Here is a 25,548-nt window from a genome sequence, read left to right as displayed (position 1 = left end):
AAGATATGAAAGATCTGAAACCCACATTAAGCAAACTGACTAAAGAAATAATGTTTCACACCAAAAAGAGGAGACAGGAGAATAGACATTATGTCTCAGATTTTTAAAATGGTAATCCTAATATAAAATATTTATTCTATTGGCTTCACGTATTATAGAAACGCCATAGAAACCCCAGTATTTCAGTTGCTTTGTAGTCCAGTGCACATAGACACAATTATAATTCTAACTGTAATTAATTACAATTCTAATTGTATTAGAAACAATTCTAATACAAAATGGTTAGAGTAGTTAGATACGTTTGTGGTATTTTAGGAGGATAGTACGGAAGTATCAAACCATGCTATCTATAGATGTATCTAATCCCTAAGGTGAGGCTTCCTAGGTGGGCTGACACTGGGTCAGTCTCACAGGATGAAAAGGAGTAAGCCAGATGAAAGGGAATAGAGGAGATGGGGTGGGAATAGGAAGGAGGACCTTTAGGAAAAGAGGGCAGTGTAGGCAAAAAAACACCACCGTGTCTGTAGAGGATCTAGAAGCAGTTCTATGTGGCTAGATGCTACAGTATGTGGCAGGGAGCAGCAAAAGGGGAATTCTAGGGTCAGATCAGAAGGTTGGTCATATAACCAGGAAGAAACTGCTTTCTTGATAAACTCTGAATGCCCTGAACTAAAACTTTCTGGATCTGGAAAGCTGAGAAGAGCCCCTAAACTAGGCTGTCACCCTTTGTGGCCCCCCCGGTTGTCAATTATCCTCTTTTCTCTTGCTCAAATTTCTAGTTTTGACTCAGTCTAATTCACCTGTTTTAAAAAACAGTTCTATGGGAATTCCTTGGCGGGCCAGTGGTTAGGACTCCACACTTCCACTGCAGGAGGCATAGGTTTGATCCCTGGTCATGGAACTAAGATCCTGCAACCTGCATGGAGCGACCAAAACAAACAGATCTAAAATTTTAGTATTACAAGGTTGTTGCTACATCTTTCACGACGTCATGCAGGATAAAACAGCTCTCTGACTCAAGTCAAAGACAGGGTTTACTTGCTGGCTATGCTGCTTTCTAGTGTGTGCAAGTTACTTAACATCCCTAAACCTGTTTCCTAAGGTCTTAGTCAATGTGCTGAAGGACTGAATCAAAAAGGCCTCATTGCACCAACACAGATACACCAATATCAACTAGTGCTTCCTCCTCAGAGATCTGAGTCCTAGTTCGTGGGGTTTGGGAGTAGCGGGTGTGTCTCCTTTATGCTTCTTAGGCACTGGCACCAGCCAAGCAGTGCCCTCCCCCTTAGAGATTGGGGTTCCTTCATTTTGGTACCCCTCCACCAAGTTTCTAAGTTCTAATAACACCAACTTCTTCCTTGTTCCCCCAGCCCTAGAGCAGCAAAGAGTCAGGCCTGCCTGCTATCCTTTGAAAGACCTACAAGGCTGGCCCTTCGCTGGCATTTGGGAACTCGGATTTCAGGTGAGTTTCCAACATTCCCAGAAATGATAAGGCTGTCTCACTGTGCCTAAACTGTGCAAGCAATATGGCTTATGCCAAACAACAGCTTTCCTTGGAGAGTCTGAAATTTAGCACCCAGGTAGAGGGTGCCTATGTGATCAGCCCCCAGTAAAAACCCTGGTACTGCACTGAGTCTTTTTTTTTTTAATCTAAGATGGTCTTTTTTTTTTTTTTTTTTTGGCTGCACTCGGTCTTCGTTGCTTGTGTGCAGGCTTTCTCTAGATGCAGTGAACAGGGGCTACTCTTCGTGGCGGTGTGCTGGCTTATTGTGGTGGCTTCTCTTGCTGCACAGCATGGGCTCTAGGCGCACAGGCTTCAGTAGTTGTGGCACACTGGCTCTAGAGCATAGGCACAGTAGTCGTGGCGCACGGACTTAGCTGCTCCATGGCATGTGGGATCTTCTGGACCAGGGATCGAACCCGTGTCCCCTGCATTAGCAGGCAGATTCTTAACCACTGTGCCACCAGGGACGTCCCTGCACAGAATCTCTTGATTCTCAGCTTCTCTGGCTGGCAACATTTCACACATGTTGTCAGAACTTGTGTCAGAAGACTTAAGCATGTCACCTTAGTTCTCCAATCACTATTTAACAATGTATTTATATTAAATTTTGTTTAAAATAACTGGTATAATTTCCCTGATTGGTCCCTAACTGACACAGCCAATCAGTAAGGACAAACTGTCTAGTTAATCCCCTTTGATAGCTGATTTTTATTAGAAACTAACATCTGTAATTACAATAATCTCTCGTAATTCAGTTCCTGATTCAGTCAAGGAAGGTGTTCTTTCAACCAAACACTTCACAAAGGTAATCCCTGTAAGAGATCATTGAGCATGCTGGGAAGATTATTCTATTGATCAAAAAGGTGCCAGTAATGAGATTATGTTAACTTTGAAAGCTTGCTTTATTTCAGGAGAGAAATATAAGTGATGTTTAAAGGTCTTATTCTGTGGTTAAAATTCATCCTATATTTGTTTTGACCAGAGGCTTGATTAAAAACCGTATTAACACAAAGTCATAGCCATCTCTATTTACCTGAAGACTTTCTGGTTCTGTTCAGTCTGTATTCAGGGTTCTGAAGTGAGCAAAAGGTCAAAGTATATTTCTACGTGGAAGTCAATCAGGAAAATTTCATTTGTAATGATCACATGAAAGGCAGAAATTAAATATACACATTAAATATATGTGTATATATACACATAAGATAGAAGAAATATATATATAGATTTCAAACATCCACAAAAATTAGATACAATACTATTATAAACTCCCAATTATCCATATCCAGTTCAGTAATTATCAACAAATGATCAATTTTGTTTCATACACTCTATTCCTCTACCCCCACTGGATCATTTTAAAGTAAATCACAAACATATTTCACCTGTAATCTTCAGTACAAATCTTTACTGAAGTAAAGATTTCAGTTGAATTTCCCAGTCTTGTATATGTCTTTTAATATTTGGTTTGTTCAAAACAAAATCTAAACAATGCCTCCTAAATCTTATAAATCTACAACAATCCCCCCCACCCCCAATCCTCCTTCTCTACTTGACATTTATTTGTTGAAGAAATTGGCTCATTTGTCCTACAGAATTTCCCATATTCTGTATTTGGCAGATTATATCCCCTCGGTGTCATTTAACATGCTCTTCTATCTCCTGTTTAAACTGGCATACCTAAAAGCTTGACTAGATTCAGATTCAATTATTTTGGCAAGAATGTTTAATAGGTGGCATTGTATAAAATATATTTTTGGAGCATAACTGGTCTGGACTCTAAGGTACTGCTTCCCACAGGTCTCTGCTGAATTTTAATTTACTACCAATCTTTTCCTATTGTATAAACAGATTTTTAGCCCACAATTTATGGAAGCACTGTCATCTACTAAAACTGAACCAGAATTTCTTATCACTTTTAAGCTTCTGACATATTACTCTTTGCTGAGAAGTCCAGTAAGTACCATACATTGTCATCTACTGCAAAGATGCCTTTATCTGCCTTAAAAAAATTTCTTTTAGTGGGGGGGAACTGTTCAATTGGGTGACCCAATTCAGTAGATATTTTCTTATGTCTTGGAAGAGTTCAATAAGAAAATGTTTGGTAAATTTAATAAAAGAAGGCCTTCTATTAAGTTCACAAGTACATCATGTATTGTATTGAAAAATATGTTTAACAGGCTTTCTAGTTAACAATACCAATAGTTTGAAATAGAACTTCGTAGGATGTGGAAGTGTAATGCCTATATTTTGTAGGCAACTTGTAACCACTGTGATGTTGAGTGGGGGAGTAATATAGTAAAGATGTGTTTTAAAGGAAGATATTACTGGTAATATTTAAGCTTTAAGGCAAGAAAAGCAGGGATTGTGTATTTGAAGGTAATCTGATATAGAATTGTCTGGATGCAGCTACAGAACGACCTCAATCAACAAGTACATCCTGTGTTGTATTGAAAAGTGCTTTACAGGGTTTCCCTGGTGGTGTAGTCCTTAAGAATCCACCTGCCAATGCAGGGGACACGGGTTCGAGCCCTGGTCCGGGAGGATCCCACATGCCATGAAGCAACTTAGCCCGTGCGCCACAACTACTGAAGCCCGCCCGCCTAGAGCCCGTGCTCCGCAACAAGCCCGTGCACCACAACGGAGAGTAGCCCCTGCTCTCTGCAACTAGAGAAAGCCCGCGCGCAGCAACGAAGACCCAAGGCAGCCAAAAATAAATAAATAAATACATAAATGTATTTTAAAAAAAAAGTGCTTGACGTTCTTTGTAGTTGGTGATTTCAACTCACTCCACAAAGCATCTCGTAAGGGATGACTGCAATGAACAAAGCAAGAGTAGAAAATAATAATCATACATACACACAGAAGCTGGAATATTTATGTAAATGTAAATCAGATCAAGTCACCTCAATGACTTCCCTTCACACATAGAGTAAAATCCAAAGTTGGTACCACGGCCTCCCAAGTACTATGAAAAAGCCCTCACTACCTCTGATCTCATTTCCTACCACTCTCTTCACTCACTGTGATCCAAAGCCCTTGCTCCTCATAAAACAAGGCAAGAATGTTTCTGTCTGGGGCCTTTGCACTTGCTGTTCCCTCCACCTGAAGATACTTTCCCCTCAAACAGTCATATCGTTCACCTCTTCACTTCATTTAGGCCTCTGTTCATTATCACTTCCTCAGAGGCCCATCTGACCACCTTATATAAAACAGCACCCCACCTTACCCCTCTCCATCTCCTTTCCCTGCTTTACTTTTTTCTACAGCATACGATTATCTGACATTGTATTATATTAATTGATTTAATATATTGATTTCCCCCACTCTAGAATATAAGCTCTATGATAGTAAAGACTTTTGGTCACTTATCCAGCACCTAAAACAGCGAACAGTGAGTGCTCCATAAATATCTGTTGACTACATTTAAGCAGCAGAATGCAGAAAGTAGTATTGCTATTCTCACTTTACGGTTTACAGAAAATTATGACATATAAAGATTAAATAAGTACCTGGGAACAAACAAAGGGGAAAAAAATGTCAAGACTTGATGAATGATTCCTGAAATGGGTAAATCGAAGCAAAGTCTGGTTTGTATGGAGGAAGGGAAACCCAAACCATACACGGACACCAATTAAAATGTTGGCCACACAGGAAGAAGGCAAATAGAACCGAGTCTCTTCCCTAAGGCCGTGACCATATGGTGCCCTCACAACAACCTCACAGGGTAAGCACGTCAGGTACAGTCATTAACAGCAAGACTGACGGCCAGACTTCGCAGCCGGCAAGGATGGCGGGTCCCGCCCAGCACTCACCGGTTTGGACAGTTACATAATCAACAGCCAGAACCTCGGGCTTCCTCCCGCCCCTGGGCTGGCATCACGTGGCAGGCCTCGCGACCGGAAGCAGCACCCAAGAGAACCGCGGCAGTTGGCGAATCCGGGGAAGAGTTCCAGCGCGGGAGGTGAGGTGAGAGGTCACGGTGGTTCTTACGTAAGGGGCCAGAGCGCGCGGCGGGAAGTGGAGACCCGCCGGCGGAGAGGGGTGCGTCTAGGCGGCCCTGCGCTCCCTTTGATTGGCCGGCAGGATGACGAACGCATTTACAGTCGGCCCTGCGGTAGTGGGAGCGTGCGTCAGCTTTGCACAATCGGGGAAGGAGAAGGGGCGTGTCTGACCGCTCAGGGGGCCCGCCGATTGGCTGGATGGCGGCGGCGCCGGGTGGCCCGGGCCGCCGGAGGAGGGCGGTGCCGTGGGCCTGGTCCCGGCTTACTGGCGACCGGTTTTAGTCAGATGATGATGGCAGCTCGGACCGGTCAGAGGGCCTTGAAAAAGGTGGTCTCGCGATGCCGTCCGAAGTCGGCGGCAGCGGCCGGAGCCCCGGTTTCTGTGCAGGGGCCTGCGCGGAACGTCAGGTAATGAACAACTGGGGCTCAGCGGCGAGGGTAGTTTTCAGCCCAGGCCTGCTGAGCAAGGGGACTGGGGCTATTTAGGGTGGGGCAGACGGACCGGATGCGTTTCCTCGTCTCTGGAGAGAAAGGGTCTCCTGCCTTCTCAGGGCCGCGCGTTTCCCCCCACCCCCTTGGCCGGAGGCTCGCCGGCCTGTCACGGGGGTGATTCGCTGCCCTCGCGAGAGGCGGTGAATCATCCGCTAAGCGACTTTGAAGCAGCTGATGAAGCAACTCGGCGGGGTTGCCTTTGGGCTCTTCCGGCCTCCTCCCCATGGCCTACGGCTGCTGCTCTCGGAAAGTGATAACTTTGCGGCGCAGGAGTTGCGGGTTGATGGGCGTGTGGGAGTTTGTGGCCTGGCAGTAAGGCCCCCTTTGTTCCCCCAGCGTATCCGATGGCCAGACGTGCTTTCCCAGTTTCTGGTAGCGGTCTTTGCCCCCGCCCTTTGGTGCTTGCTAAACTAAACCGAAGCCGGGGACTTGGATTTTTTTCCATGCCATTGTAACTTAGAAGTCCTGTAACCTTGAACCAGAGTCTGCCTTCGATTTTCCTGGTTGGTTCTTTTTCGGTAGGTGATGGAGGTGGAGACACGAAAGATTCCATACTTATACCACTTAGTCTCCTTTTATTAATGCCATTTTAATAAACTATGCTCGAAAATTAAAGTTAACGTTTAAAATTAATTTAGTTGTAAACTACGGGGTAGAGGGAGAAAGCACAAATCTGGTTGAGCTCCAGGACATTTAGATTCAGTGAAGAATTTTTTAAAATACCAACAACCCAACCAACTCCAAATCCTTTTAGGCATTTATTGGTTGAAAAAGTTTTAAGCAGAACATACTGTATCATGCTTTAGATCTGCTTTGTATTATTCTTATAAAATGCTGGCTTGCAAATAAACAAAACTAAAAATTGCTGTAGTGATCAAATTAAGGCTTAAATTCCAGGATAAAATATTTACTGTTTATGATAATGAAGAGGGAGAGAGTTTACGAGTTCATTGCAAGGCTGAAGCATTAACATAGATTCTGGCCTTTATTATAGTAGAGTATTTGGGATGTAGTATTGGAAGATTAGTGACCAAAAAACTGTCCTTCATCTGGTCCAGTTTTCATTTCATGGTTTAACCATATATACGATTGTATGGTTCTCGTATTGCAGTTGAAGACATATTGTTCTTGATAATATGTGAAAATAGATGGGCAGTCCAGGGCATTGTAACCATAGTATGCAGACCGATCAGAAGACGCCTGTTAACTTGCTTTGAACACAGGCATTTCCCTTATGATTATAATCAGATTGTGTGTTTCTTTTTCGGGGGATAGAGGGACCGTATTACATGAACCTGGTACAAAATTCAAAACCATATACAGTGAAAAGTAAGTTTCCAAAACACCCAGTTCACCTCTTCAGAAGCAAGGGTCTTATTATTTTTTTTTAATAAAGGTTTATCTCAGATGCTGCTTTTTCTGGTCTGATTTATTAGAAAATTGTTCATAATTATGCATAGTATCTGCCACGTAATTGGCTTCCAATAATAGATAAGAAGGTATCTATATGAAAAGTGAGCGAAATAGATAAAACTGTTAAAACAGTTAAAGACATCTAAAGAATGTCTTAGAAGGGAAATGGGTGATTAGGCATTTTGAACACCAAGCTTGGTTTTTATAATCTGTGTGGCTACCAGAGATTCTAAATTATATTTTGTGTCCTTTTTTTTTAAGGGGGAAGCTAAATTAACTGCCTAATTATTATTATTAATTTTTAAATTTTATTTATTTTTGGCTGTGTTGGGTCTTCATTGCTGCGCACGGGCTTTCTCTAGTTGTGGCGAGCAGGGGCTACTCATCGTTGTGGTGTGTGGGCTTCTCCTTGTGGTGGCTTCTCTTGTTGTGGAGCACGGGCTCTAGGCGTGCGGACTTCAGTAGTTGTGGCACGTGGGCTCAGTAGTTGTGGCAGTCGAGCTGTAGAGCGCAGGCTCAGTAGTTGTGGCGCACAGGCTTAGTTGCTGCACCGCATGTGGGATCTTCCTGGACCAGGGCTCGAACCAGTGTCCTTTGCACTGGCAGGGGGATTCTTTTTTTTTTTTTTTTTTTTTTTGCGGTACGCGGGCCTCTCACTGTTGTGGCCTCTCCCGTTGCGGAGCACAGGCTCAGTGGCCATGGCTTACGGGCCTCGCCGTTCCGCAGCATGTGGGATCTTCCCGAACCAGGGCACGAACCCGTGTCCCCTGCATCGGCAGGCGGACTCTCAAGACACTGCGCCACCAGGGAAGCCCAGCAGGGGGATTCTTAACTACTGCGCCACCAGGGAAGTCCCTGCCTAACTATTTAATTTCCACTGTTCTGCTTCATTCAGCAGAATAACTGTCAGTCACTTTTATTGGCATAATTCCACTTTAAAGCAAACGCTATAGCTTTACTCAAAAAAATTACAGTAGGCTTTTAAAAATATTATCACTGCCTTTAAAATTCACATAACATCATATTTTTAAAGATCTTTAGGAACACATGACACCCTTATTCTCTCTAGGAGATGAATCTATCTTAAAAGAGACTTAAGTTCATTCATACAGTTCATATGCTTGATTCTTTTCCATAGTCATGAAGCATTTAGCTTAACTATTTTCATTGACCTTTCTTTCATTACCTTTGGAATGAGTCTACCCAATTTTTATAAACAGCTTTAATTGTTCAAAAGTTTTTTCTTGTATTTTTGGAGCCATAGTCTCAAGTATCACCTCTTATCTTCTGGCTGAATATCGCCAATTTCTTCAATCATTCTTTAACTTGATTTTCTCTTCCCGCCAAACTGTAGGGTCTCAGTGTCCTTAAAGAAATTTTATTTATATGTAAATCATATCTTATATAAATCAAATTTCATATATGATAACATGAGATTTCACCAGGCCACTCCATTACACTTTTAAAAAATAACTTGAAGATGCAATTTAATGAAATATTGCTCTCTTACTTGGAACACTTCAAGAACATCTCATTGAGAATAAATTCCAAATTGCTTTATCCTCACCAATAATCCCCAGTATGATCCAGCTCCAACCTGTCTCTCTAACATTATTTCATGGTGCTCTCCCCCTGGCTTGCTATACTGCTGTTACACTGTTAGTCTGTTTTAGTGTCTGGATGCTGCCACACTCTTCCCCTAGTACCTGAAATGCTCTGTATCTACCTCTCCTCCCACGTACATACACACATGTATGTGTGAGAGAGATTTTATATATATGTGCACACGCATTTATTATGTACATACATATCTATTAGCATGGCTAATGACTCCTTATCCATTATTTCTCAGCTGAAATACAACCTGAGAGGACTTCCTGGACCACCCTGTCTAAAGAAGGTCTTAATTACATCTCCCCACACCCATTTCTATTTTAGTGATTTTTTTTGAATCCCCAACTAGAATGTAATCTTCATGTTTGTTTTATTCACCATTATATCCCTAGTGCCTAGCTCAGAATAGGCGCTCAATAAGTATGTGAACTAATAATGCACGAATCGTAGTGTAAAACAGTTATGCAATAATCTTATTAGAATAAAGGCTGAAAACATTTAGGTGAACAGGAGCATATCAGGCATCTGTATTACAAAGCACCCAAACAGTTAACATTCTAGTTACCTTGACATATGTTTTCACATATATACATGGAAATGGAGATTGGAAGGTAAAAGATAACTGAGCAGCAGGTCTGACAGGGCCGCCAGATATCCAGTGGGAGAGCAAGACCTAATTTCAAATCTCATAGAGTAGATCAGTGGATCCCAGTGGATCCAGCTGGGAAAACAAACTGAGTAGATGAGTTGAAAATTGGATGATGAATATCCTAGAAAGCCTAGGGTAAGAATACGTTGTAAAACATGACTGCAGACTAAAAGCCAACTTCTGGGAGAGATACCTTTTCTGTTAGAAGCTTCTAACCATAACTGTAAGCTGGTATTTTTAGTTTCTTTTTTTAAAATAAAATTTATTTATTTTATTTATTTTTGACTGCGTTGGGTCTTAGTTGCAGCACGTGGGCTTCCTCTAGTTGCAGCAAGAGGGGGCTACTCTTCGTTGAGGTGTGCAGACTTCTCATGGCGGTGGCTTCTCTTGTTGCGGAGCACAGGCTCTAGGCGCATGGGCTTCAGTAGTTGTGGCATGTGGGCTCAGTAGTTGTAGCTCATGGGCTCTAGAGTGCAGGCTCAGTAGTTGTGGTGCACGGACTAAGTTGCTCCACAGCATGTGGGATCATCCCGGACCAGGGATAAAACCCATGTCCCCTTCATTGGCAGGCAGATTCTTTTTTTATTAATATCTTTATTGGAGTATAATTGCTTTACAATGGTGTGTTAGTTTCTGCTGTATAACAGTGAATCAGCTATATGTATACATATGTCCCCATATCCCCTCCCTCTTGCATCTCCCTCCCTCCCACACTCCCTATCCCACCCTTCTAGCTGGTCACAAAGCACTGAGCTGATCTCCCTGTGCTATGCGGCTGCTTCTCACTAGCTATCTATTTTACATTTGGTACTGTATATATATGTCCGTGCCACTCTCTCACTTCGACCCAGCTTACCCTCCCCCTTCCTCCTGTCCTCAAGTGCATTCTCTACTGCATCTTTATTCCTGTCCTGCCCCTAGGTTCTTTAGAACCTTTTTTTTTTTTTAGATTCCATATATATGGCAGGCAGATTCTTAACCACTTCGCCACCAGGGAAGTCCCTTTTTAGTTTCTTTATGGTGCTTTAGAAGCTTGTGTGTGTGTGTGTGTGTGTGTGTGTATTTTTTCAGGACTATTCTAAGGTTGCACAGTCTTCTAAAGTATGATTGTTATTTTACAATCTCTATAGTTTGTGTTTTCTCTTAATTGTCAGTGTTAATCAGGTAATTTTTGTCTTTTTAGATATTTAGCTTCCTGTGGTATACTGATGAGCAGAACTCTTCCACTACATACCTCAGTTTTGCCTAAGGAGATATATGCAAGAACTTTCTTCAGAATTGCTGCACCATTAATAAACAAAAGAAAAGAATATTCAGAGAGGAGAATTATAGGGTTTGTATAAAATAATAGTTGTACTAAAAGAGCGTGTTCACAATTTTCTATAGAACATCATGCCTCTTTTTTTCTGGATTCTCTTCTTACAGACTAAGCTCTAATTTTCTAGCCCTTGCCGTTTTATAAATATTTGTTGAATGTAGTCATGTGGTAACTCTATAGGATAGATTTAAATCTTGACATTTAAAGGAAATAATTAAACTGTTTATGACCTGCATTTTTTGTACACTGTTCTTTTTTATAGTGGCAACATTACTGATATGTTGAGCCAGATATGTCTGTATAGCTCCCTCACATACACACATACCTAGGTAAGTACATATAAACATGCTAAGAGGCCCCTACCATCTAGAGCAGAGGTTGGCAAGCTTTTCTGTAAAGGGCCAGTTAGTAAATAGGTTTGTGGACCATACTGTCTCTGTTGCAACTACTCAACTCTGTCACTGTACCCCAAAAATAGCGATAGACAATATGTAATAAATGGGCCTGGCTGTGTTCTAATAAAATTTTATTTACAGAGCCACGCAGCAGGCCAGGTTTGGCCCCTCATCTAGGGGTATATACAGCAGAGAATAGAGAGTCTGCAGATCTGCTAAACCAGAAATCAAGCAGTCCTTCATATGGGAATTTCTACAAGGGGGTCTTAATTCCCAACAGGCCATTAAATATTACATGAATTCTTCTAAAAGTACTTTTCATTCATTTTATTTAGTTGCTTTTTCCCTTCTAATTTTTCTGCAGTAAAGAACTTTGGGCATACTCATAACTTTTGTCACATAATTGACCATTATTACTGGATAGTCACTGTATTAGTTAAGGTAATGCTAGCAACCATACATAATGCTAGCAACCATACAGGTAAAACCCAAAAGTTTATTTCTTTCTCATGTAAAGTTGAAGTGGGTATTCCCAATCCATGGGCAGCAATCCTCGAGTAGTGATTCAGGAAGCCAGGCTCCATCCAACTTGTGACTTTTGTAATTCCTTAGTCTTCAGAGTCTCTTAAAAAGATACACGTGGTTCTTAATCATATTGGTCTGGAAGTGACACCCAGTGCTTACTCTCAGATATTATTCTCAAGAACTAGTCATGTTACAGCTATGTAATTGTAGCCTCCAGGTGGCCAGCAATTATGCCACGTAAAGCAAGTGTAAATACTTGGATAGGTAGACATCTTTGCATCAGCTGGTATCTGTTGAAAAGAGACATGGCAACAAAAGGATGAGAAATCAAATAGTGAACTGGTCTGCTTTCCTTTTGAATCAGAAATATAACATCTTCCTTTTACTGTGTACTTGCCATTTGACAGGCACTACTGGGGGCTCTATATTTATTGTTTCATTTAATTCTCACAATAGCCATGTGAACTAGGTATTATTCCCATTTTAGAGATGAGGAAACTGAAGCTCAGAGAGATTATATTGTGTCATGACTCCTAAGCTTATTTTTCCCACCATATTTACTTATTCTTTCTTGCTTCCTTATTCTTTCTCATGTTAAAATTCTTTTTATTACAAATTGGTCTTATCTAATGATCTTCATCTTCCCCCATATTTGACATAAACACATAATAGCTACCATTTATTAAGTGCCTAGTAAGCATTGTGCATTATGCTAAAACTATTTCACTTAACCCTTAAAAGAACCCTGTAGGGACTTCCCTGGTGGTCCAGTGGTAAATAATCCACCTTCCAATGTAGGGGACGTGGGTTCGATCCCTGGTCAGGGAACTAAGATCCCACATGTGGCAGGGCAATTAAGCCCGCCACCACAACTACTGAGCTCGCGCACCTCAACCACAAACTACAGAGCCCACATACTCTGGAGCCCGTGCCACAACTAGAGAAGAGAAAACCCATATGCCACAAGTAGAGAGAAACCCGCACGCCACAAGGGAGCACCGCAGTGAAAGATCCTGCATGCTGCAATGAAGATTGGACAGCGAAATAAATAAATATAAAAAAAAAAAACCACCTGTACAGGTATTTTTCAATTATGGATGAAGAAAATGGAGTTGAGAGGTTAAGCAGCCTAGCCAGGGTCACATGACTTACTATGTTTTAGAGTTGATATTTGAACACAGTACTTTCTGACTACAAAGTCCATCCCCTTGACTGCTATGCTATACTGCTTTCTTAGTCAGTGCAGACTACTTTTATGACAATTAGCTTCCAGACTACCAGGTTTCATACTTCATGGGACTTATTTTGGCATTTATTTCCAAATGTCTGAGAACATGGGGAGGGTAGGTTTATTTCCCCCCCTCTGCTGTGGGCCTCATTTCATGATCATAAAGATTAAATATGTATAAACACTCATTCTGTCATATTCCAAAAATACCCTTTTAAACTTTAGAATGTGGTTGTTTACTATATCATTTTGAGGTGAATTATGTTTTAACAGTGTGAGTCTTTATAACCAAGAATTATATGTGTCTGGTTCTCATTCAGTTGTCTTTTACTTGTATCCACAATGTTTTTGTTGTTTGGTTTTTCATTTAAACCCTGATGGTTTTTTGTTGTATTTCTATGTATTTTGCATTTCTATGCTACTGTTTTCTACTTGTTAGTATAGGAACGATATTATTTTTTATATATTTCTCAACAGGCTACATAACTAAATTCTGAATTGATTAGCTTCTGATTTGATAGTCATATCACCTGCCAATTTATAATTTTGCCTAATTCTTTTCCACACATGTGCCTCATATTTCATGCTCTGATTTAATTATTTTGACATACTTTCAGAAAAATGTCAGATAACAATGATGATATACAGCACCTTTGTCTTATTTCTAACTCTAATAGGAATGCTTCTGGTATTTATCTATGGAGGGAATCATATAATGTTTTTGTTTTGACTAATTAATATGGTTATAATAATATAATTCTTAGTATTAAACCATCCAAACATCCTTAAATGAGTTGCATTTGATTGTTGTATTTTTTAAAAAATATATTGCTCTATTATATCTGCTGATATGTAGAAGTTTTGCCACAGGTGATGTGGGTTTATAGATTTTGTTTTTTATGTGCTTTGTGAGGCTTGGGTTCGCAGATGTTATGCTGGCTCATAAAAAGAATGAGAGGTTTCCTTTTTTGTGGTATAGAATAGATGTTTTTCTTAATTACAAAATCATCACATACTTGTATAAAAACTTAACAATTTAGAAATATGTATACTAAAAGACTTAGTCTATTTTTACTGCTACTTCTTTTTCCTGAATTAACAACTGGTAATTGTTTAATCTGTATCCTTCTAGGACTTTTTCAATGTGTTTTCATTACAGACAGTCTATTAACATAATTATTTTCACAAAAAAAATCCAGAATGTTTAAAATTGAGGAAATATAGTATACACTTAAAATATTTCTCAAATAGATAATAGAATCATATATATCCCATCTGCTTTAGTGTGCCTTTTTTCACATAGCAATATATTGTAAACCTCTTTGCTCTAAAGTATACGGTTGACCCTTGAAAAGTGGGGTGTTTAGGGGGTGCAGACCCCCACACAGTAAAAAAAATCTGCATACTGCTATTTCTGTCTCCAAACGAGGAATTGTTAAATGACTCACCCAAAGGCAGGAAGCTGATGAAACAGTTTGGATAAAATCAAGACTCAAAAAATAAAATAAAATAAAATAAAATCAAGACTCAAACCCTAGTTGTTTTGATTCCACATATTGTGATCTCTAATTGAACACAAACTTTCCCTCACATTTAATTTAAAGATCGGTAAAATGAAAATACAGGTACTAATATTACTGAAAAAACTTCGTGTATAAGTGGACCCACACAGTTCAAACCTGTGTTGCTCAAGGGTCAACTGTACATCTGATCTTAATCCCTTTAGATAACTGATAGAGTTCCACAGTATGAGTGTACCATAATTCATCAACCATTTATTATTAAGCAATTATTAATGTTTATCAACCAAATATTTAGGTTGCTTCTAGTTTTTTTCTCTCAAAGTCTCAGTTTTTAAATGCTGGTTACTAATTAAAATTTTAAAAACCATATCTGCAAGCCAGATTCAACCTGTGGTCTGCCACATTGTAAGCTCTGCTATAGACATATGTTTAGCTCCCTTTTATCCTTTTATTTTCTGTGTTTTAAAGACATTCATCCCAGAGTGTGGTTCTATATGTGTGCCAAATGATTTATTGCCTCATACATAGTAAACCTTATTCATATTCAATTTAAAGTGTACATATACCATATAAATAGATGCAGTTAACACCTCTCCTTTTTTTTTTTAAGATATTCTATGCAGGAAATGTATGATGTAGTATCAGGAATGGAGGATTACAAGCATTTTGTTCCTTGGTGCAAAAAATCAGATGTAATATCAAGGAGATCTGGATACTGCAAAACACGATTAGAAATTGGGTTTCCACCTGTATTGGAGCGCTATACATCAGTGGTAACCTTGGTGAAACCACATTTGGTAAAGGTAATGGTTTTGTTTTTTGTTGTTTTTAAATATTCCTCAAATATTATGTTAAATGGGTTAAAGTATAATAGCATTAAGAAGACTTCCCTAAACTAATAGGAGGAGGGAAAAAACAAACTATTTATTATATCTCTTAAATCATGTTATTTTACACAATATTAGCATTATTCTTTCCAAATAGAAATTTAACTAGAACATGGAAATTAGAAGCTTTTTCTTTTGTCCTTCTGTTGAGGACTATTGACCCACAGGAAGGATTTGGCCGCACAAGTGAGAAATGTTTTAATACTTGCACTACTTTTTCTTAAGTTAAGGAAGGGAAAGTGGTGAGAGGATGCAGAAAGGTAGAAAAGATATAAATGTGGAGAACATAAACATTATTGAAGTCATCCTGCCATGTACCAGGTACTGAAATGCCAAGTGTTGTTGCATGCATATATTAAGCATCTTACTCTTCTCAGAGGAGGGTACACATTTAGAAAAGGTACCCAGACTTCAACACACAAAAAGGCAGAATTCCATAGAGTAATGCCCATTTCTTTTGAATTTCTAGATGTGATGACCAAAGACTTTCAAAGCTGAATTGTGTTTTGTGCTCACAGGATTTAGTGGTGGTATCATTTCTTGGTAATTGGCCAGAGCTAAATTCCTTCGTCACCTCTTTGTCAGGCATTGAGGAGGAGCAACTCTCATACCAGAAAGAGTATATGTCCAGTGAAGCTAAGACCTTGGAGTCCACCCTAGTCACAATCTCAAAACTTCAACTCCACTTAAAAGACTGTGCACCACTGTGGGACTCTGTTGTTATTACGACTGTTTTCACCTGTTTGCCTCATGGTTTTGGAGTTTTCACCTATACTACACTTAAAATAGCTAACATATTGAGCTCTTTATAGTGCTTTACTTGAATTACTCTTCACAACAGCCCTTTGAGATGCAAATTTTATTCTCCATCTTATAGTTGAGTACACTAAGGCCTAGAAGAGTTAGATAAGGTTACACAGCCAAGACTCTAGTCTGTCTGACAGCAGCAAATATCTCTGTAATCTTAAAATTGAGTCCCCTGACCTCAGTCTCTTACCATTCAGACTCTCATAACTTAGATCTTAACATATCCTGCATCTAACTAAAAGAACTCTAAAGTCTCATTTTCTCCTCCTGGCTTTCTTCCCTTCCCTGGCTTCCATGAATGAACCATATAGTGCTTATTCCACAGCCCTGTGCCTTTGTATATTGTTCTCTCTTTTACCTATAATGAAAATTCCTTGCCTGTTAATCTTTCAAATTCCAACCTGCTTTCTCCCTTTCCTTTCATATAGATGACTAGTTCTACCTCGGTGATTCCTCTGGGCTTTGCACGTGCTTTATTTATTTCTCTTATCACTCTGTAGTGTAATTTCTTTCTTCATTTGTATTTCTGCTTGACAAAATCGAGGTACTTGAGAGAATGGAAGATCCTCTTTTTCATCTCTGTATCCTCAGCACCAGTACTACAATGACAGGAGTCATGAGGCCTCTTTGTTTATGAAGTTCTCACTACTGTGTTCTTGGGTTATTGTAGATCCACAGATGTTCATAATAATTTCAGTAACTTTTAACACTGCCAAGGAGGGAGGAAACTATTTTTTTAAATTATAATAATATGTATTAGATAGTCATTGCTATCTCAATTTTATGAGGCTTAGGGAAATTAAGAGCCCTACACAAATTCATACTGTGTGTGTCTGATTCCAAAACTATTTTTCCATTAAAATAAGCTGTCTCACTTAGTGTGCTAGTTTATTGTTTAAAGACATATTTGAGAATAACACACAACTCTCTATGTTCAGCTTTCAATTTTCCCTGGGTTCAGGTTCTGGATTTTAATACCTGATACACATATGTGACATATAATAAAAATTATTATAACTGAGGAAGCAGCAGAAGCCATGTGACATTTTCTGTGAATTGTTAGCTGCCCCAAATGTGCCTGTGACTTAACATGTCAGTGATTCTAGTCTACCTGAATCTGTAATGGCCAGAAACCTTCCTACTGTGTTCAGTATCTCTGTTAGGAATGAGATCTTTGGCAGTATTGTCCCTATCAAAACGTACCAATAGTCTGGGAGGATCCCACATGCCGCGGAGCAACTAGGCCCGTGAGCCACAACTGCTGAGCCTGCGCATCTGGAGCCTGTGCTCCGCAACAAGAGAGGCCGCGACAGTGAGAGGCCCGTGCACCGCGATGAAGAGTGGCCCCTGCTTGCCACAACTAGAGAAAGCCCTCACACAGAAACGAAGACCCAACACAGCAAAAATAAATAAATTAATTAATAAACTCCTACCCCCAACATCAAAAAAAACCAGTAAAAATCCATGGGTCCTTGAGCTGGATTATTGATATGAGTATAGCACTGCCACATTTTGTGAAAAAGTGGTCAGAGGAAGGTGCTATATTATAGTGATTATTCCCAACAGCTGTTTCTCCTTCACTATTAAATTTCCTATAAGCTTCTTATGTGGTTGTAAAGAAAGGTGGAATGCATTATCTTAAAGTTGGGTAATTAAAAGTTTAAAAAAATTAAAAATAAAAGTAAACAGGGGCTTCCCTGGTGGTCCAGTGGTTAAGACTCCAGACTTCCACCGCAGGGGGCATGGGTTTGATCCCTGGTTGGGGAACAAGATCTCACAAGCTGTGAGGCATGGCCAAAAACAAAAAAAGTAAATAAACAAAGTTGGATAACTGAAACAATACGGTTTTATTATAGACTTTTGATGGTTTTAAAAATTGGATGGCCATTATTGAACTATATATAAAGCCAAACTCTTTGAAGAAAATTTTTACTTCTCCCCAGTGACTTAGCATATCAGCTATTAAAGTAGTTAGTATTTTAATGACTTATTTTATCGTGTCTAAATAAGTTTTAAAACATTCACTGGTTTCCATATTAAAAATTAAAATAATATGTTCTTTTTATAAATGTGTAACTAGAGCATATCTTTTTAAATGCATTTTAGTATGGATGCAGTTTATAATGATTCTACCGTGTTACCATCTGATAATTAATTCAAAAGGGTTTAGATGAAGAGGAAGTGAGGAATAAACTGCAAATGGATTTTTAGCTCTTTAGCCCCCAGTTTGAACCATCTTTAGAGAGATCCAGATATAGTCAGAGAAATAATCCTATATTCTGTGTTTAGGTAGGCTATAGCTATGGGAGAAAAAATGACTGTTTACTTTGGGGGAAACAGTTTACCTACGCAGGTCCTTATTTTGCAATATATTTTGTAGTGTGTAGCCTCAGGAGAGGGACAGTCTAAATTCTTGAGGGGGATAACTTATACAAAAGAAAGGGGGTAGAGGGGCTTGATCATTTATCGGCCCCGGGATTTGCCAGAATTGCTGAAAACTTAAGGCTTAATTGAGGAGGGGAGTGTAGACTGAAACAAGAATTTTAAAAAATAGCCTGCTTCTGAGGGAAGGTGATAGATATTCTTGAGGTCAATTGTCTACTAGTATAATAAGGCCCAGATGGCATCTTAGGATAGTAAATAAAGAAACTGAACTTCTTTAAAGTTTTTTTGTTTGTTTGCGGTATGCGGGCCTCTCGCTGTTGTGGCCTCTCCCGTTGCGGAGCACAGGCTCTGGACGCGCAGGCTTAGCGGCCGTGGCTCACGGGCCCAACCGCTCCGCGGCGTGTGGGATCTTCCTAGACCGGGGCACGAACCCGTGTCCCCTGCATCGGCAGGCGGACTCTCAACCACTGCGCCACCAGGGAAGCCCTGAAACTGAACTTCATTCAAGGTCATAACATGTCCTAACAATGGATTAGTAACTATGGTTCTGGCCACCATTTTTCACACTGCAGGAGGCAACTCTTTAATGGGTCTCAACCAACATTTTTTAATGATATAGAATGGGAAATGTCAGGATGCACTGTACATAGTATTACTGTGTATTATGTTTCAATGTGTACACACACATGTAAAATAAACATGAGCACAGAAGAGAGGTCAGAAAGCAGTGGGTCAGGGACAAGGGTCAGGGCCACACTTTCAGGAAAACTGGAACCATAGAGGCCTCTAGAAATAAAGAATAATGAGTTAGGGAAAGACTGAATGTGATTGATAGAAAATCTTTGAGTTGCAAAGAAGAATTATAGAATTGTTCTAGGGATCTGTGCCAAATGCCTTACAAATGTTAAATTTAGCCATCCCGTACTGATGGTATAAGACAGGCATTATACTCATTTTACAGATTAAGGAAATACAGTACAGGGAATTAACTTGTTCAGGATCACTTATAAGTGGCAGAGCTGGAAATAAACTTCCAGGTAGTCACTCCCTGTTTTGTTGTGGGAGGAGAACTCTAAGTAGCCCAGTGGGTGACAGCAGTGGAAGAGAACAAGTGGCAATCTTGGGGATCCCAGGAGAAAGGAAAATGGCTTATATTGGCCAGAGATCACTTCCTAGTACCAAGCTAACAATGAGATGTTTTTGTCACCTGTGGTCTGACCTATAAAAATATTTACTTCTCAAAGAAATCATCTTCAGTTGTAGATTCTGGACACAATCCAAATGGTATTTAACTGTGGTTTTATATTTTTCATTTTGTTCTAGGCATCCTGTACTGATGGGAAGCTCTTCAATCATTTGGAGACTGTATGGCGTTTTAGCCCAGGTCTTCCTGGCTACCCAAGAACTTGTACTTTGGATTTTTCAGTAAGTCTCTCATAAAGCCCTCTATTTGTTCCAAACATCAGGTGAGGTTGGTAAAGAAGGAGTAATCCATTTTTATTAGAACCCAGATGTCATAATTAATAACCTACGTGCATAGCAATTACTGAAAGACATTTTTTTAAAAATCTCAAATTTCTGAGTATTGAATACCTTTTTCTGCACTTTTTTTTTTTTTGCACTAATTTTATAAGAAAAAATGCTAGGGGAATTCCCTAGCAGTCCAGTAGTTAGGACTCTGTGCTTCCACTGCAGGGAACATAGGCTCAATCCCTGGTTGGGGAACTGAGATCCTTCATGCTGTGCGACGCGGCCAAAAAGAAGAAAAGAATGCTAATGACCCTTCCTCTTTTTCTATTTTATTCCTTGAAACCTTGAATAGTCATCCCTTCTCTATTTTCTAATTTTTACAAGTCCATAGATTATAAGACACACGCAACTAAGGGTTCACGTGCCACAACTAACGAGCCTGCAAGCCTCAGCTAACACCCAGTGCAACCAACCAACCAAATAAATAAATATTTTAAGAAGAAATGGTTATCATTTTGAGTAAATTACTGTATGCTATTCTCAGCTCTTAAGTTGCTTTCATTGCAAAATTAGTGGGCATATATGCGACAGTTGGGGAAATTTGAATGAAACCTCTCTAGATTAGATAATAGCATTATTATCTAGTAATATTAACTCCCTCTGTTAATTTCTTGGTTTTAATTGTACTGTGATTATATAAGACATTGAAATAGGGGAATCTGGGTGATGGGTGTATGAGAAATCTTAGTACTGTTTTTGCAACTTTTTTATAAATCAAATTATTTTAAAATTAAAACATTCAGAAGTTAATGGATATTTAAGGTCCTTAAGATATTATTTCTTAAACTGGGTTGCCTTGAATTCTGTCTTGAGGGGTATAAAGTTAGTTCTAAATCATTGTCTACTTTAAGATTGAACCACCTTCACCATCTATTTTGTGGGTTAATCTCATCTTTCTGCTACTACTTCTCATGGGAATACCATATCAGAAGGATCATTTCCCTTATTTACTTTTGGGAGGTAAGGTAGCTCGAAAAGGGGCGTATTAATAAGAAGGCAAAGTGATAAACATGGTATTTAGCAAAGCTTTTTTCCAGGTTTCTTTAACTTAGTAAAAGCAGACTCTTTGCCCCAAAATGAGATTCATTGGCCTTGTTTACTTAAGCTTATTGTTTAGCCGCTGTTGTGCTTACTGCAGTAAACAAATCTCCCTCTTCTGAGGGATGTTAAAATCTCATCTAGATAGACCCATAGAGCTCTGCCTTAGGTACTGGGCCAAGTAACACATTTCACAGTGTGAACACCATTACCCTAAGTGGAGATTGAGTAAAAGAAAGATCTTTCTAAAATAATTATTAACATTTTCCTACAGATTTCTTTTGAATTTCGCTCACTTCTACACTCTCAGCTTGCCACATTGTTTTTCGATGAAGTTGTAAAGCAGATGGTAGCTGCCTTTGAAAGAAGAGCATGTAAGCTGTATGGTCCGGAAACAAATATACCTCGGGAATTAATGCTTCATGAAGTTCATCACACGTAAAGAGAAAAAGGAAATGGTCATCTACTTGTAACTAGTTTATTCACTTTTAGGAAGTACTTTCATCATTTGCTTTCAGAAGTCAGAAAGCAGTTGTCAAACCAGCTTTGATTATAAACCCGTACCATTGAAAATTTGCACTTGGAATATGGAACCACGTGTACATAGAATTCAATCAAGTGTAATTCAGAGTAATATGTATATTAGCATATTTACAATAATGGGATGTCATCACTATTGCTAGAATACTGACATCACTCTTCTGAACAGAAATTGAAACTGTAAATTTAAACCTTTTAGTTATCACCTCACCTGAAAGAGGTTGGTTGAGATACTCATGCAGTGTGTATTATATTAACCATATCACTTTTAAGTTATTAAATTCAGACTATTTATAACTTATTGTCTTAGGGTCTGCCTCATGGCTTAGAATATTTGAGTAATCATCAGATGTTTAAAGTAAAAACTTTGACTTAAAAATACTGTTAATGAAGGTTCCGTGGCACTTTTCTTATTTTTAAATTGTTCTTGTGGGTAGTAGTAGATAATTCGCTGTTATACTGAGGTTAGCTTCCAGATAGTGATTTTTCTTTTTTTTTTTTTGGTGAGTGGTCCAGAGTTTTAAGCTACTTTTCTCATAGTTTGCAGCCCTCTCCCCGGTACTTCGACTGCTCTTTCAAAAATGCTGTTTGCGTGTCAAATTTTGTCTACAGCAGTGGGCAGTACATGAGGATAATAAGTTGGTGTCCAATTTTGTCTACAGCAGTGGGCAGTAGATGAAGATAAGTTGGTTGAGATGTCTCCAGCACCATGCATCCTTGTTTTCTATTTATTGTGTGTACTCACTTTCAGTAATGCATTTCAAACTGATATTTTTGTAAACAAATCAATGTAAGGATTGAAGTGGTAACTTAATAAAGTTAATTTGTTTATTTTTTGTACAGTTATTTTGGTTATTGAAATGTCTTAAAATACTTTCACAGAAAAAAAATCTGGGCAAAATTCAGTCTTCCTTTAATCAATATTGATTCCCTTCCCTTCCTTCATTCCATACCCAACAACCCTCTGGCATTAATTACCCTTCCCTTGTTTCCTCAGATCAGCAAGGGAACTTACTAGTTCGTTCCCTACACGAATGCGTGTTTGCATCAATTTGTTCAGTAAATCTGTTGTGAGTAGCTGCTCTCTGCCACATGGTGGGTATACAGTGGTGAAGGATTCTTACAGTCTACTCACATGGAGCTTGATTATGCCTTCACACAGGTAAAGTATTTTTCCACGTATAAATGAGGTATCTTCCCAGATCATAAGTAGTTTGTATATAATTATGTACCTTTGGGGACTTCCCTGGCGGTCCAGTGGTTGAGACTCCGCGCTTCCACTGCAAGGGGGCGTGGGTTTGGTCCCCGGTCAGGGAATTAAGATCCCGCGTGCCGAGCGGCACAGCCAAAAAAAGAAAAAAAAAATTATGCACCTTTTAAAAAACAAAGTTTTTTTTTAAGTGGCAAAGATAAGACCCCAGATATTTTCTCTTTTTCCCTGTACAGTATTACTACACTTTTAATGGAAATAAGAACTTGTACTTTACCACTATTCTTAAAGTGCCATAAAGTAGACTTAGGTTTAGAATCTAACTTAGTGGTTGGGTGTAACTGGACTGGTATTATGATAGTATGTACATGGTATTTTGGTTAGGGAACCCAGGAATGCCCAAATATTGCCTTGACCTAGCCATCCCTTTGACCCATGAGGTTCCCCAAGTATTGTCAGAACACAAGTCTTGGTAAGTGGTAGAGACAAACCCATGCATTCTGGCTCAAATATGTATGCTCTTGTGTTTGCTCTGAAGTCTGTGACCTGTGGACTTAAAATTTGGCATCTGTGCTTTCCATATCTTAAGAGGGAAAACACCACCACCTTTTAAACCTCTTGAATTGGCATCTGGTCAGTGAAATCTGAGGGGAAGACTGATGGGATAGGACTTGATAGATAAGATTTTTATCTCTGTGGAAAGAAACTTGGAAGAGAAACTTCTCTTCCTTGGTTTTTGCCTGGTTGCGTGAGGATGTGAAGTTTGCAGCTACATCTGCCATCTTTTCACAAAAAGGGAAGAGGCGATGATTCCAGAAAAGCCAATTCAGAACCCTAACATCAAGGGTTGAATGAACCAACCTTGTAGTGGGCACTTCTGGTTACATGAGATAACAGACCTTGAGTGTCTAAGTCACTTAGAGTTAGGTATTCAGTTACTTGCAGCCACCCTTTCATCCTGCTCCAATCTGAACTGGTTGCTCTCCACGCTGTTGCTGTTGTGCAAGTGTAATTCCCTAATCATCCTAGGATTTCCCTTCACCTCTCTCTTCTTGGGGTTCCTATTTCCTGGATCTTTGGCTTCCTTTTTATTTTTTAACTCTCAAAATGCTGAGGAAATCCTCTAGTGGCTTCCTAAGAAAGGGCGAATGGGAGCTAAATTTTTAGAATCCCTGAGTATCTGAAGATGTCATTGTTTTATATTCACACTTGATTGAGTATAGAACGCCACATTAAAAATAATCCCTCCCATCCCCCATAATTTGAAAATCTGACTTCATTGTATTCTGGTATCTGGTGCTGCTCTTGAGAAGTCTGATGCCATTCTTATAACCAGTACTTCGTTTTAGCATCCTTTTTTTGGTCTCTAGAAGCTTTTAAAATCTACTCTTTAACTTGGGTAGTCTGGAAATGCATGCTGATCGGTCGTGTTGCCCTGTCTTTTATTAATTGTGCAGGGCAACTTACAGATCCTTTCAGTCACAGGCTCATTTCTTTGAGTCCTGGGGAATTTCCTTCAATTATTTGTTTGATAATTTCCTCCTATCCATATTCTCTGGTTCTTTCATTCAGGAATTCCTGAGTATTTAGACATTTTATTTCTTGTATTAAATCTGTATCTTCTTTCCTCCTATTTTCCATCTGTTTTTCTTCTGCCTTTTAGATTTCTTCAATTCTGTCTTTCAGACCTTTCAGTTAATTTTATATTTGCCATAGTTTTAATTTCCAAGATTTTTTTGGTTTGTTTTCTAATTGTTCCTTTATTTCATAGCTTTCTTCTTTTAAGGAAACAAGATCTCATCTTTCTTAAGATACTAAGTTTCCCTTAGGCCCCTTCTGGGTTTTGCTATTCTCACATTGAAGGCTTCCTCGACTGTCTAATGGTTCTTGTTTGTCCGTTAATATTTGAAGGCAAGTTACTATACGGTTTACTGGAATTAAGAGGGGGCATATTGACTGGTGAGTTTCACTGTGAGGTGACCGGGTGAGCCAGCCTTTTCACTGGCAGACTCCCCAAATGGCAGAATCTAGAGGTCTTTTTTCACGGTTTTCCTACATAAGGATTCTATCTCTTGCCCTAGAGAAATATGGGGCTGGGAATAGGAAGAGGGACAGATGGAGTAGAAATAATGCCTGGCTGTTGGCATTCTGAAAGTTTAGTAAGGGACTGAGGGTCACACAGTTTGGAATGTAGGCTTTCCCTTAACCTTTTAGGTCCCTCTCTTACCCCAGCTCTCTGCTCTTTCTGGTGTCCCAGGCTGAGGTTCATTCCTATTCAATTTCCACAGAGAATTAACTGTAGGCAATAGTTACCTGGTGGTGTGGGAAACGGGAGGAGACCTAGGAGTCCAATATCTCAGTAATCCTTCAGCTAATTTCACGCTCATTTCCACTCCCACACTTGGCCTTACCTGATTCCCTAGACTCCCAGTATCCAATGAGTCCAAATGCTAAATCTCTGGGGAAGTTCTGTGGTACTAAGTACCTTG

General features: G+C 39.4%; 1 protein-coding gene and 1 long non-coding RNA gene across 3 annotated transcripts; one reads left to right on the top strand and one right to left on the bottom strand.

The window, feature by feature from the left end:
• The first annotated feature begins 5,675 nt into the window (after window positions 1–5,675).
• Window positions 5,676–22,695, top strand: COQ10B (coenzyme Q10B). 2 transcript variants are annotated; one of them, XM_027125164.1, is made up of 5 exons: window positions 5,676–5,913; window positions 10,857–11,006; window positions 15,273–15,465; window positions 20,065–20,166; window positions 21,584–22,470. In XM_027125164.1, exons 1-5 carry the CDS (start codon window positions 5,792–5,794, stop codon window positions 21,749–21,751), a joined length of 735 nt encoding a protein of 244 aa, XP_026980965.1. In that variant the 5' UTR covers window positions 5,676–5,791; the 3' UTR covers window positions 21,752–22,470. The 2 variants fall into 2 exon arrangements, with proteins under 2 accessions (XP_026980965.1, XP_026980973.1); XM_027125172.1 differs by lacking the exon at window positions 10,857–11,006 and having other exon boundaries at window positions 21,584–22,695.
• LOC113630003 (uncharacterized) lies at window positions 11,501–23,134 on the bottom strand. The gene is made up of 2 exons (XR_003436789.1): window positions 23,082–23,134; window positions 11,501–12,201 (listed from the first exon to the last, which is right to left on the bottom strand). It is a non-coding gene; the product is annotated as an uncharacterized LOC113630003 (long non-coding RNA).
• Window positions 23,135–25,548: the final 2,414 nt, after the last annotated feature.

Source organism: Aethalodelphis obliquidens, unplaced genomic scaffold, assembly GCF_003676395.1.
Source record: "Aethalodelphis obliquidens isolate GAN/ISIS:26980383/991018 unplaced genomic scaffold, ASM367639v1 scaffold2, whole genome shotgun sequence".
In the NCBI taxonomy this organism is placed as follows: domain Eukaryota; kingdom Metazoa; phylum Chordata; class Mammalia; order Artiodactyla; family Delphinidae; genus Aethalodelphis; species Aethalodelphis obliquidens.
Note: the sequence above shows the minus strand (reverse complement) of the source record. Positions and strands in the feature narration are given on the sequence as shown.